The 14,140-nt window shown below is 40.0% G+C and overlaps 1 protein-coding gene across 5 annotated transcripts in view; it reads left to right on the top strand.

Annotated features, from left to right (window-relative positions):
* LOC124302321 (agrin-like) overlaps positions 1–14,140 on the top strand; it is a 290,584-nt gene that overhangs the window by 153,639 nt on the left and 122,805 nt on the right. For 3 of the 5 annotated variants that reach the window (XM_046758372.1, XM_046758371.1, XM_046758369.1), the window contains exon 4: positions 9,107–9,139. The exons of the other annotated variants lie outside the window; for them this stretch is intronic. In XM_046758372.1, the coding sequence (XP_046614328.1) occupies positions 9,107–9,139 (33 nt within the window). The remainder of the gene's footprint in view (positions 1–9,106; positions 9,140–14,140) is intronic. 5 annotated transcript variants of the gene reach the window in all.

Here is a 14,140-nt window from a genome sequence, read left to right as displayed (position 1 = left end):
CACCATCCACCTTTCAATTCTACATTTCCATAGATTGTTTCACATACCCGCAGCCTTTCTACGAATAGTATCTACCCGGTGTTGAGGTATGGATCATATTCCGCGGTGTCAAACTTGTAACAATTTAAATAGCACGACTGCTACCTAAATAAAAATAAAAGAAGTAGGTGAGGACGCCGAAGAATCAACATCTAATCGGCACTTCGTACTTCACACTTTCAATCCAACGGCACGTTCCAATTTTAAAATCTACATTTTTTTTTTTCTACTAAACAGAGTCTAATCACATTTTTTCTAAAACTAAAGGCTAAGTAAAAACAAAAAAACTGTTGTTATTTAGAGAAAAGACTAGTCGCAAAAATATTGTCGAATGAATTATAGATGAATTAATGATTAAACATAATTGATATTTACAATTTTATTTATACAAGTTTACACACCTCTGATTTATTCGTTTATTGAACAAAAAGAAAATGTATGCAGGTTACCTGAAAAGAAAGAGATTCACGCAAAATTGATAATAGAACGAAATTGACTAAATTACGTCTATAAGTACAATTTTCATTGCATTGTGAACCTTGTTTTTTTTTTTTTTTTTTTTTTTTTATATTCGCAGTTTTTTCTTTTCCACCTCAAACTAATTATTACAAACAAAAACAGGCCTAAAAAAAAAAAAAAAAAAAAAACGTTTGGGTGCAGACGCTTGCAATATTTTTTAATTCTCCTCTTTAATCATCGATCGGCGAGACAAAGTTGAACTTGATTTATCCCCGACTTAACGCAGGGTAATTTTGTTACTCGTATATAAGCGTTGGGTATAAGAAATCGAGCCTTGGACGGAAAAATAAGAAAGGTTTGAATAGCCGACATAGGGAGCGTTAAATCACAGCGAGTCGAACGCAGGATTTCTGTTCTTTCGGTTGCGTGCTCCGCAATTCGGTTCGTGGCAAAGGTTGGTATACGGGTGAATGTTTCCTCTGTGTCATTGTGTGCGTATATTGGAAACGGCGGTGAACCTCGGGGACGGGGGCGAGTCGATAAAAGAATTACTAACGTCATTCCGAGTGGAAACCCCGCCGTTTCTGGACCCGGGACAATAGCCTAAGGAGAATAATAGTAGTTGAGATAATAATCATGATGCCTGCAAGGTATGAATATATGTATATCACCCTCGAGGGGGAGGGTTGTAGGAGGGGTACGAATTCTCTCTCTCTCTCTCTCTCTCTCGAAAGGTGAGAATTACGGCGGAATAAAAGGCGCAGTCCTTCAACCGTTTCTCTTCTCTTCGCACCCTCTTAAAATCCCTTACACGCCAAGCTCACGCGATGTGCTGCAAGCTGCAACGGCCGAACGGTAACGAGAATTTCTAATGTGAGACCGGCGCTCGCGCAATTCTTACACTTTTCCCGCACCCTTATCCGAAGCACGATTTTTATTCAAACTGCACGTCTGTAAGGTCCCGCCCCCGAATGACGAGCCAAGGATCTTTCATATTATTCTACCGATCCAGATGCAACCGCGGATCTCGTGATCTCCGAAGCGCTCGTTTCCGTCTCCTAAGGGGATCGTGAAGCGGCAGCTTGGTTACGGAATATTTCAGTAGATCTCGATACTAAGGATTTCTCGACTCTTACCGATTTTCACGTAACAACGATCGGTATTCAGGCTGCGGTAGCTACACCTATGCCCTGGAATATGAAATACTCGCTCGATTTCGCCCGGAATTGATACGAATATCTTGTTGATCTCGGTTAGTCTTACGTACGTACATTTGCATCTCAGTGAACTGTTGAATTTGTTTGAAAAACGGAAGAAATATTTTACCCGAGGAATTTTCGAAGCGGGCAAATAAGTGAATTTTTATACCTTGTGAATTCGAAACTCGGAAAGTCCTAAAGTCACGTAGGTATATCAATTTTCGGGGAAACCCGTTTTCTGTCTTATATACCTACCTGTACCTTTGTTTCCTTTCTTCCCCTCTCTTTACTTTATTACGCGAGGCAATTTCACGAGGTATTCTCTTATGCGATATCTTATAACAGCGTGATGTACGCAGTACAAGCGTATACGGATAATGTACATAATATACACGAACGCATTATGTTATATAACGGTATAAAACGCACGAGTGCCTAAAAGTATTTTATTTCGAATGAATATTGCAAGACTGTGAAATTTCCTTTTTATACAATACACAGCCTGCAGGATATACAGAGAGAGAGAGATAGAGAGAGAGACGAGAGTGGCTGGCGTTGCTCATAAATTTTTGTTTCATCTTAGCTGTATGGATATGCATATACTGCACTGAGAAAAGATTGAATTGTTTTAGTAACTAGAAAAATTCAGTAAAACAGGTTTCGTTGAAAAAACTGTTTGAGTATTGTTGGAATTACGAAAAACGAGGTACGCGTAACGATTTTGCGCTATCGTGGATCCTTTTTTGGTAATCGCAACGCAAAATCAATTTCTGCGGTTTACTCTACTTTTTTAGTTAAACAAGGCTTTAACGTCAATTCATCGTTGCACAAGCGTTAAATTTTCGCAACAGTTGCAAGAAAATATAGCAACAGCGATCGTAATGGGAAAGAATAGTAACGGATACTAGACTTTCCGGTAACAGCTGGAAAACCAATTTTCATTTTCCACCTAGAAGTATATTTTTCGATTGTGGTAAAAAATGAAAATAATCAAGGACTGAGCGGTAATCGGAACTAAAAATTTCTCTCATTGTGTGATCAGGAAACACAGAAGATTCTTGATCGCATATTTTCCAAATTCTCCGGGGAAACTCGTGTTTTTTTAGAAAACAGTCCAAAATAATTAAGGAAAATAAGAGAGAAAAGAGGAAAATTTCATGGGAGGTATAAGGAAAGGAGTCGCGACCGTCCATCAAAGCGCCAACAACTTTGTCGTGTTGAGCTGCTAGTCCCGCAATGAAACACGTGTATCGCAGCCCGATGAAATCGTCCGAATCGCAGGCTACAGGGCTATAAAGCGTTCGAATGCTCCTCGCTTTTCATACCGTTCGCAAGGCCGTTTAGTTCGGTCAGCCATCGTAAACCGAACACTTTTCTACGCGGACCCGCACGAAAGGCGTTCATCTCCTACACGTTCACCTACGTATACCTGCGACAACGTTGCGATCCGAGTCCTCGTCCCTTTAGATTTTAATGCCCTTTTAGCGGCGCTGACTTTAAAAAAAAAAAAACAAAAAACAAAATGGCCGCAAAATGTTTTTACTTTTTCTTTTTTCTTATTTTCGTTTCTTTTTTTCGTATATACCGAACAAGGGGTGAATCGAATTCATCGTCTGAATTGGAAATTGAAAGAAACAGAAAAATTGTTACCTACACAGATCTATTCTTATTCTTAGCCACTCGACAGAAGATCATGATAAAGATAATATACGGTTTGCAACGTTTTTTTTTTTTTCTTTTTACAGGAAATAAACTCAAAAATATTAGAATCGTATTAAAAACAACAGGTTTCGATTATTCCGATCGGTGTATAATTAAATCGTAACAGGCTCTTCTTAGATCGTTGATACCTTAGCTAATTTTATATGTAACTCAAATTTTTTCACGCGGTTTCACCAATAAGCGTACATATTTTTAATGATTTCTTGAACTATTCATTTATTTTTTTTTTTTTTCATACATTTTTATTCAGACCGCGGGTTCTATTTATCACACTCAAGCAACATTATGACTTTAATTACAGAGTGACAATAAGCGAAAGATCTCAAGCGTCCCTTCAGCGTTCTTTAGAATATTAGAAAAGAGAGTGATTTTTAAAATCCACAAGGGTAGAAAAGCAATTTCGTAAGAGAAGGCGTTCATTCGTTTCGCGACATTTAATAAGGGACGGATGACAAAAATCAGCCAGACATTTCCGCGAGTCGACGGACGTGACGTTTTTCGTTCGTTTGTTCGCTGCGGGTTCGCGGTCTCGAATTAAGAAAAAAATAAAAAAAAAAATCATACCTATATTCGGAAAAAAGAGAATTCGGAGCCAATTCTTTCTCTACCTCGGCGTATAAAATTTCACCTCATACCGCGACGCGGGAAAATCGCGAACAAAAGAGCGCGCAAAGCTCGGAATAAAATTTATTCCCCGGATGGATCGCGCATAGCGCATGTACGTATAGGCGGAGGGGGTGAAGAGCGACTCGAAACCCCTTTCGGGCTTTGGAAACCCGCGGCGATCTTCGAGCCGGACAAGTCACCGTCCCTTTGTCCGATAAAAATTTAATCTCACGATCGCGGACTTTCGGTCATATCCCGCTATGCCAAAACCCCTCGCAAATTACGGAACGTTATAGACCAGCGTCCACCTTTTCCATCTCGCCGTAAGCGAGCGGCCTGCCTGCATTATACCGCGTAAAATAAAACGGCGGATAAAAGCGAGCGATATTTCGACGCGCCGATCTATCCGCGTGCGTAATAAACTCCGCTGGCCGGCTGTTAACGAAGGGTTAAATTCCCGTCGGACCTACCTTTGACGAATTAATTTTCATCACTCTTCAACTCGTCGTTCGCGCTGAAGATTTTCGCGAAAGCACGGCGCCCGGCTTCTTTTCCAAAGTGCATTAGGGCCGTGGCTGCTGTTCTCCAGAAGCGAGTGTTCGGAAAAAGGAGGAAGAGGAAGAGAAGGAGGAGGAGGAGGAGTAGGAGGAGGAATTCACGCGAGACTCGGAATTTCCGGCTTTTAACACTTTACCGCAACACACGGCGGTCGCCCATTTAATATCTTGTCCTTACGACAGCTAGCCGCGATGTTCTTTCTCACCGTTTTCGCTCTTTGACCTACTCTCTGTATCTGTTCTGAACAAGAAAAGAAGAAAAAAAAAAAAAAAAATGTTGCGGAATCGCCGTAGATGTGCCGTCCCTGTTTTTCTTTTTTACTCTCAGCTCGGCAGCGGTGAGAATCAACTTCTCTTTGCAAATTTCAAAAGATTTCTACAAGAAGAAGAATCGCGGATCGCAGGTGATACGAGATAATTCTAATCGGAAGAAAAATACTTAGATTCGTATATTTGCTGTGATTTTCTTTCCAACCGCGTATTACATTCGTTTTTCTCATTCGCTGTTCGCGAGGATTGAAAATTATACAACAGAGTTCCGCGCATTGTTATAGCTGCTGATTTTATCTTTTTCGTTTAATTTTCATTTCGACTGACATTACCGGTGTATTTACTTGACTGAAAACCTAATATACTTGTCAATTTAATAAAAAAATATTCATTATTCTTGTGATTAAATATAACAGTACAATGGATTGAAATACCGTCACCCCGTAAACTGTCGTTTTCTCTTTGACACAAAACACTAATCCACACGCAAATATATGCACTCGGAAAAATTTAATTCGAGACAATAGCCGAACTAGTATAAGAGAAGCCGCTGCAAGGGGCGAGAAATGTTGCGGTAATCCACTTTTGTTTCTTTTTTTTTTTTTTTTTTTTTATATTTGCGCCCCCGCGACTTCGGGAAAGACAAATTATACGAGAGCAGCAGCCGCCGTTGAAATTGACCGGCGATAAGACGACGCGGTCCTCGCGATAAATGAAGGGAAAGAGTTTAGTCGGACATGGATACGTGCGCGATTCGGAATAAAACATAGCCGAAAGCTCTCGGCGATCACGCGGCCTTATCTCGAGCTGAAAACCGTCGCGAGGACCAGGCACCTTCGTATTTTATAGCTCGCCTCGCCTCGCATCCCCGCTTGCGAATTTAGCGAGAGTGGCAGCCGGGGACGATGTGTCTCTTCTTGACGCCCCCGAATCCCTCGGGTCGAACCCTTTCCACAAAGGATGTGAGCTAAATCCCCTCATTTATCGTACCTTCCCGCGAGTCGCCGCGTTTTGGGACTCCTTGCGCCTCTCGTCCGGACCCCCATAAACGCGATGCCGCTCATCAACTTCCGGTAGGACTGGCGGTTCGGTTCAATCGACAGCCGAGGTAAGGGGGCCGGAATCGATAATGAAAATTATAAAACAACGCGTGGACTTGAAAAGGCTGATTGGGTGAAATCGATTGTTCGATTCAATGCATCTGAAAAAAAAAAAATCTTTCATGTGGATTGAAAAATTCGATCGTCGCGTATTTTAATTGAATAATTATTCCGACTAGATCGTGCGATGCATCATTTTATACAGAAGTTACATTCACTCAAGCATTTGTCAAATTTCAGTAAATTTTCGTTTTTATTTTGCAGGTAAACGGATGTTAATCTGCATAGAATAATTTTAACCGTAGCGAAATAATGTACAAAGGATGTTTTGATGGCGGTAAATCGGTGGAATTTTTTAACGTTATTGCGAATATGGTTGACTACTCATTATTTGCCGATCTTGATGGAATTGAAATTTGTCAAAAGCTTGGAGAGTTTCACTCGACTAGTGAAAAATCGTAATTACGATTCATTGAAATTGAAAATGCTGAAAAACGATGCTACTGGGAAAAACTTTGAATAGCGAATAGCCAGTTGTGAAAAATTTACTCTGGGAAAATCCTGAAATACGGGTCTCTGAATATGTCAATGAATCGAATATTTCATTTCCAGTTGCAGATTCACTGATTACGCTTTGAAGCAACTAATGGATTTTATGTGGATTTTATCATCCGGCCAATAGATGCTTAATTACGATTAATGACTCTGCATGCAACTTCCCATATCTGATTTTGGTCTACTCTTACATGGTTTCATCGAACGATAATAAACTTTAAAATCAATACGGCAAACCCCAAAAACCGTGCTCGTTTGTACGCGAGAAATATATTTATTTCCCTTTCCGGAATTCATTGGATCGACAAATTACTTGATTACGAAAACGCGAAGCCAGGATTGAGGGAAGAAACAGCGATGAACCTTTGAGCCGGAATCGAGTGTAAGAAACGGTGATACGCTAACGAGGACAGTGATCAAAGCCGCGGGACCTGCAGATGCTTCGCAGTCTTATCTGGAAGTCGGTGCGTCAAGTATCGCGACTACGAGGTGCGAAAATCCGGGTGAATAGAGTGGAAATTCTAATCAATCATTGAACGAAACTCGCCCCCGCATCCGCTGTTTGCCTACGTATACCTACACTTACGCTTCACATTGAGTAACGCGGGCCAACTTTTCGATTCAACGTGATCAAAGTTTTGACGCTGCGGCGATCCGAGATAAACTTGTGCCGCGGGTGTGGATCATAGGCTAGATTATATGCGTGCGTCTGCTTCTGTCTGCCAATCTTCCGATACGATTATATTTAGACCGGATCGCACTGGCGGGACCCGAAATTAATCAGCTATGCTGAAAACCTTGTGATTAATTGTATTTCGAATTAAATGTGGATATTTTGATTCAGCCGTAACTTTGTAGAGTTAGTCGAGGAAATAAAGCAATGGACTGTCGATTTTTTGACCAGTAAGACGGATTTTAATGCGGTTTTTTGCATTCGCTTCGTAAGAGCGCCTACAAACTTTGTGAACTAAATTGATTAATTAATTTTTTGAAAATGCATTATGGCATTAATAATATGCATTTTGCAAGTGCACTTCCAAGAGACACTGAATAAAAAATTTGCTACTCGGGGGTTTTTGGGGTCGCTAAACACGAATATCGCCACGGCAACCGTCTCCGAGGTACCTGGTGCCCAGGGTGGACAGTATCAACGTCTTCTCCTAGAGTTTTGGCGAAAATTGTGATCGAATTTGTCATTGAATTATGAACAATATACTTTAATTGAGGTAAAAATGATAATACTCAAGATAATTCCAGAAAAAGACGTTGAAACGTTCACCCTGGGCACCAGGTACCTCGGAGACGGTTGCCGTGGCGATATTCGTGTTCAGCGACCCCAAAAACCCCCGAGTAGCAAATTTTTTATTTAGTGTCTCTTGGAAGTGCACTTGCAAAATGCATATTATTAATGCCATAATGCATTTTCAAAAAATTAATTAATCAATTTAGTTCACAAAGTTTGTAGGCGTTCTTACGAATCGAATGCAAAAAACCGCATTAAAATCCGTCTTACTGCTCAAAAAATCGACAGTTGGGCCGTTTTTAGTGCTTTATTTCCACGACTAAGTATATTCCTGTGTAGTCTCACTATATTTATAATGCTCTGGAACGAGTTGCTTGTGTGTGCTAATTTATTTTCTTGTTTCTCTCGAATATGGTATACTATATTACCGTATTATTTGTACTAAAATTATTCGAGACTCTTTCGTTTTTTGAGTTTTTCGTATATTTATTCATGAGAATTCGTGAAAAGGAATTATGTAACTACTTGATGCCACCTAAGGGACACTGTCCCATCGTAATAAATTCCGTTCTATTTTTTTACACTATACAAGGTGGTATTTTTTTTTTTTAATCACTCCAGGCTATATCTCGAAAACTAGAAAACATACGGGAAAAAGTTTGATTCAAATGTAGAGGATTTCGAAGTGGGTTGATTGATAAAAAAAGACATATTTTTACTATGAACGGCTGATCGAGCGTTTGAAGGCTAATTCAAAAATTTTAGTATCTCTTCTAGTTTCCAAGATATTTACCTGGGACGGTTAAAAAGACTACCCTGTATATCTATAACATGTTTACAACATTAAGTTGAGGGGATGCCACAGTTAGTCTTTAGCGACCGAGTAAAATTTCACTTAATTTGAGTATAATAATTATCCACGCCTGCGCATCACCAATACAAATACATAAGAAAAAAAAAAGTCTTGTCTCACGCAACTGTAATGTTTATACGTTTACTGGTGTTATTTTCGTACGACGTAAAAAAAAATTTCTGACAATTTTATTGGCCTTGTGTCTAGGATGCCGTTTTTCACAGCTTTTTTGCATCAGTGTTGCGTAAGCACGAGTAATAGCATCGAGTTATGTGCAATTTTACTCGGTCGCTTAAGGTACTGACTATAACATTTCCTTAAATTGCGTGAAACTGGACAGCATTTTACTCCTCTGACGATAGAACCTTGACGATAAATTTCATTCGTTATCCATGCAGTTTATAAGTCACAGTTTCACGTCCACCGCAACCAAATTTAGAAATTTTTTAGATACGGGTACCCGATGTGCTCTAATAAACATTTTTTTCTCTTGCTTGTTCTAGGTAAGGATCTAAATTTCGCCAGTAACAGCGTGGGTGAGTTGAAAACTTCTAACAAATTTCTAACGATACAAAATAGCAACCTCTCGTTGAACGCGGAATGTCTCGAGCCCAGCATATTATATAATCTGTACAGTAATTCGTAGTACAGAAAAGTAGCTTGAAACCAGTCGTCGCCGAATTTGCGAAATACCTAAAATTGAAGAACTTTTTAACACTAGTTCCGAAGACGCGCGTCCAACGATGCGTTGCACATTCCTTGCTTGAAGTCGATGTTTTTACTGCATGCATTTTAACTCCTTGTTGGAACTAATTCCGCGACTAGAAAAATCCCGGCATACCAATTTCAAGATTCAAAATGGAGCCCGAAGGGCGATGTCGGGGTGGGTGAAGGGGGAGATAAGGGTGGCAAATTGCCGGCAATCTGGTTGATTAGCCTCCTCGGGAGTAATCCCACGTGATCCGATGCGACTCCCGAAGACAACGACCTGGCACGAAGACGGGGCGGAGATGAGGGTGAGGATGAGGACGAGGTCGAAGACTGCAGGGTCGCCGGTTTCGGACCCAGGAAAACCAAAGTATCACGGGAAACTACTGCACGGAACTTTTTTTCTCGAGCTGGTTATTATTATACTTCGGTCGCCAAGGGCCGGAGAGATTAGGTCAGGTGGTCGAGAAATGAGGGAGGGAGAAAATTATTTGTTTGAACGTTAGAAAAAGAGAAAAAAACCGGTTGAAATCCATCCAGTAACAACGTTATTTGCGGCGAAACAACTTCTCCAACAAATTTTAGTAACGCAAACTTACGTAAGATATCGAAAATTTGAGGAAAGCTTTTTTCATTGGAATGTTCCAAATAATTGAACTCTGGAATTTATTAATTTTCTCCGATTAATACTGTTTCTCAACTGATTCGTACGTCAACTTTATCAACTAACGAAATTCACTGCATAGAAAATACCACTTTATATAGTTTAGTCGTGGCAGAGTCAAGTTTCGGACTTTTGGAGTGTGAGACGACCCTCAGAGTGAATCCTAGAGCAGACTCGAGAAACGAATTGCAAAAGTTCGACTCCCGTTTTTATTTCCCTAAAAAAAAAAAAAAAATAAAAAAACCGGCGGGAGGTGAAATTTCCGCGTGGCCTGCGTGGAGAAATAATAAATTCAGCAATACTATAGATTAATAAACCGCGACCCCGTGATTCGAATTAAAAATATTCTCCCCTTGCGTATAAATTATATTGTATATGCACAACGGTGGAGAGAATAATCGACGGGAAAGAGAGGGGAGTTGAAAAAAGAAGGAAAAGCATGGTGAAAAAAAAAAAAAAAAAAAAACACAGACAAGCAACTTGGAAAAGCTAATTGCAATATAAAATGAGCATTTTTTTACGACCTCGAGTTATTAGGTGAACAGCAGGAGAGTCGCGAGATAACTTGGTAATACAGAGCGAGAGATGAGATGTATTGTATATACATATATGTACGTATGTACGTATAATATTATATTACATGTTAACGCGTATATATTGCTTCTTGGAAAAAATGTTCATATCGCTGTTGGTTATTTACCGAAATTCGGAGATCGCGCGTTATATTGTGTTTTTATTAATAAACGGTAACAATTTGAAACCCTAATTTTAATTTCCTCAACAGGGTGCAAATTCTTTTCATTTCATTTAATTTTTTATCACTTTTTATTTATTTAATTTTTGTTTTTTTTTCTTACTCCTCCTCGGTTTGACTCGGGTTGCCGGGAATTCGGGGTAAAATTACTTCCGAGAGAAAGCCGCGGGTGTCGACTGTAATATTGCACGTACCTCGTGAAGTTGAGAACACCTGCTTGCCTAGTCTAACGTTTCCTCTAACTCCGAGAATGCTACAGTCATCTCAGCTTACGCAGTACCGAGAAGGTATCCGGTGACTATTACAGAGCTAAACTAGCCTGCAGGGGAAAACGAGAAATACTCGTGCGATGCAGACAATTCGCAGACGCGAGAAACGTAATCCGTTCGTTACTGACTTAACGACGAGGAGAAACGATTCACGGGGGAGGGAAATTCAGAATAACACTGGGAGACTCGCGGAGCGCGAAAGCTTGACGAGAAGAATGACGAAGATCAAAACTAACGGTTCGTTCGTCTGCGACACCTGTTTCTGAAGAGAACTATCGCGTACACACACATATATATATATACTAGCAGCCCATCCCGGCTTCGCACGGGCATATAATAATATTAAGTAATAATATAAATGTTATTTTTCTAGAAACTCACTGTAAACATTGTGTATTTTCTTTTATTATATTATTATATGCCCGTGCGAAGCCGGGATGGGTTGCTAGTGTAGCTTATATGACACGTTCGTAGATTTACCATAGCAGCGCCATCTATTGATTACTTACTCAACCCAGTCGAAAGGTATCGACATCTGTTAGAATCATTTGGAGTTAACAGATAATTGTGACTGTCGAATAATAACAGACAAATAATTAGCAATAAATTAAAATTGCGACTATAATTTGAGATTTAAACTATCCTATCTCTCAAGTTGGATCGAACTGCACATGGTGTGCGTATTTTATTATAATCGGTTAAGTGGTTTAGGAGTCCATTGAGGACAAACATCGTGACACGAGATTTATATATATTAAGATATATATATATATATATATATATATATATATATATATATATATATATATATATATATATATACCTAATAAGCAAACAACGCCCCGCAGAAGCTTCAAGTTTTAAGCTCTAAGTACCTCTGTGTACGTTATATTCCGTTATCCATATTACGAATATACAACGCTTGGGTACCTGCGCATATAACTCTCCTTGGGAAAAGCAATGCATTTAAATCATTTCATAATGGGGGCTGCTTTTCCAATTTACATTGGAAAAAGCTAAGGCCTTCTCCGAGGAGACATGCAGCCAGCTCGTCAGCTCGCTAAAAGCTCGTTGTCTCGGATCAACGCTGCCTCGATTCATAAGTTGAATAACAAACCCCTCCCCGTGTTTCCACCCCCGCTTTAAACCCTGTCCATCCTTCCATTCAAACGGCGAACGTAAGCGACCCTTGTTTCGAATGCAAGCGCGCATCCGTTCTTTGTCTTCGTACCGCCGCGTCGAGCGTGTGCAAGCGCAGGGTGTTTTCTTCTTTCTGAAGAGAGCTTTGGAAAGCGAGGGAGAAGTTTTACTCTTGCTTTTTCCTCTCGCGATACTCGCTGCTGCAGTTTTTACCATTTTTTCTCTCCCTCCTATTCTACTTTTCGATTCTACTTTCTTTTTCTTTTCTTTTTTTTTTTTTTACGCCTACACGAGGAGTGCGTGCTTTTCTCCTCACAGCTATTCTTCTTTGTTCTATCGCGCCGAGCAATATTAGCGAATTCGTGCTTTCCGCTGCAGGGAAAGAGAAAAAGAGGGAAAAAGTACGAGTAAATGTATCTATACGTCCATCAAACAGACTCACAATCAGTCGAATTTTGTCGTTGATACGGAATTTCCCCTTTTTCCGCAGGATCAAATGCCGTGTTGGAAAATTTCATTCGTTACGGTAACTAGAAAAGGCAAGTATCGTTAGAAAAAACTGTTTGAATATTGTTGGAATTACGAAAAACGAGGTTCGCCTAACCATTTTGCGCGATTTTCGATCTTGTTTTGGTAATTGCAACGCAAAATCAGTTTCTTAGGTTTACTCTACTTTTTTAGTTAAACAAGGCTTTAACGTCAATTTATCGTTGCACGAGCATTAAATTTTCGCAACCGCGATCGTAACGAGAAAGAATAGTAACGGATACTAGACTTTCCGGTAACAGCTAGAAAACTAATTTTCATTTTCTACCTAGAACTACATTTTTCGATTGTCAGCGAGAGAACGCTGCAATAGAACCATGAAACAAAATCGCGGGTTTTTGATAGCCTTCTTTGATTTTTATTCTCGATTATACCTAAAATTGCGGATTTAAGTACAAGCGTCTCCAACACCTGTAGAAAAATTATCCACCTCTCTTATATTTTTCAATGTTCCCCTGAAGGCTGGAACGACGGAAAGAAAAAACGCCGAAACACGCCGGAGAGAGAGAGATATGATAATTCGTTTTCATTGTTGAATAAAACGGCCTAACAAAAGGGGTTTTTTACACATATAAGTGCGACCGATCTCTCTACCTCATTGTCAAAGGTCAAATTCACCGAGATTCCCACATCCCGAGATCGCGCGAGTCGACGTTGTTCACTGCCTCGCTTTTCAGCTTTGCGTTTTTTCACGAGCTTTTATCCGTTCCATCGGTCGCTTTATACAGTTTTCAATGACACCGGAAACCCGGCGATGGGTCGAATCTTTGCAAGTTCCCTCACGCTTAAATGTGTATATATATATATATAAATCACCTGGCGAAAACGAAAATTCATGTTTCGCTTCAATTGCGTTTGAACGAAAGCTCTCGTTCTTTCCTCTTCCTTTCTTTATTTTACTTTTTATGTTTATCTGTTTACTCATTTCTTCTTTTCAAATTAGTTATACAAATTCTACGAGAAACAGGACTACTCACACATCTTTGACAAAGTACCCCGTTCATTATTCATTTCGACCGTAAAGAAAAATTGAAAATCGAGTAATAGAGGGAAACTCGAAAGGCGAACTCCTCGCCTCGGAAAGAATTGGAACACCCCTTAAGAAAAGGATAAACGGGAAATAGGCGAAGAAATGAAAGGGACCAAAAGGGCGTATAATAAAGTATTTTTCGGATCGCATATAAGCCTCGCCGAGGTTCGGACTCCCCGGGTTGTTTAAATTGGTTCGCCTCTTGTAAGCCGGGTACATACCTACGTATATACTACGACCGCTTCGATGAACCCCGAAAATTTTCACTTATTTTCCTCTCGGTAAGAAATCCAACTCTACTCCGGACGACGTCATTCCCCGGCAGTCTTATCAAAATAGGTAAGTATGTGGTATCGGTTGGACAGATTCAGGACCTCCTCAGATAAGGTTCCGCAGGTCCCCTAAGTCTGGGATTTCATCCTCGTA

This window comes from Neodiprion virginianus, chromosome 4, assembly GCF_021901495.1.
Source record: "Neodiprion virginianus isolate iyNeoVirg1 chromosome 4, iyNeoVirg1.1, whole genome shotgun sequence".
Classification (NCBI taxonomy): Eukaryota; Metazoa; Arthropoda; class Insecta; order Hymenoptera; family Diprionidae; genus Neodiprion; species Neodiprion virginianus.
Note: the sequence above shows the minus strand (reverse complement) of the source record. Positions and strands in the feature narration are given on the sequence as shown.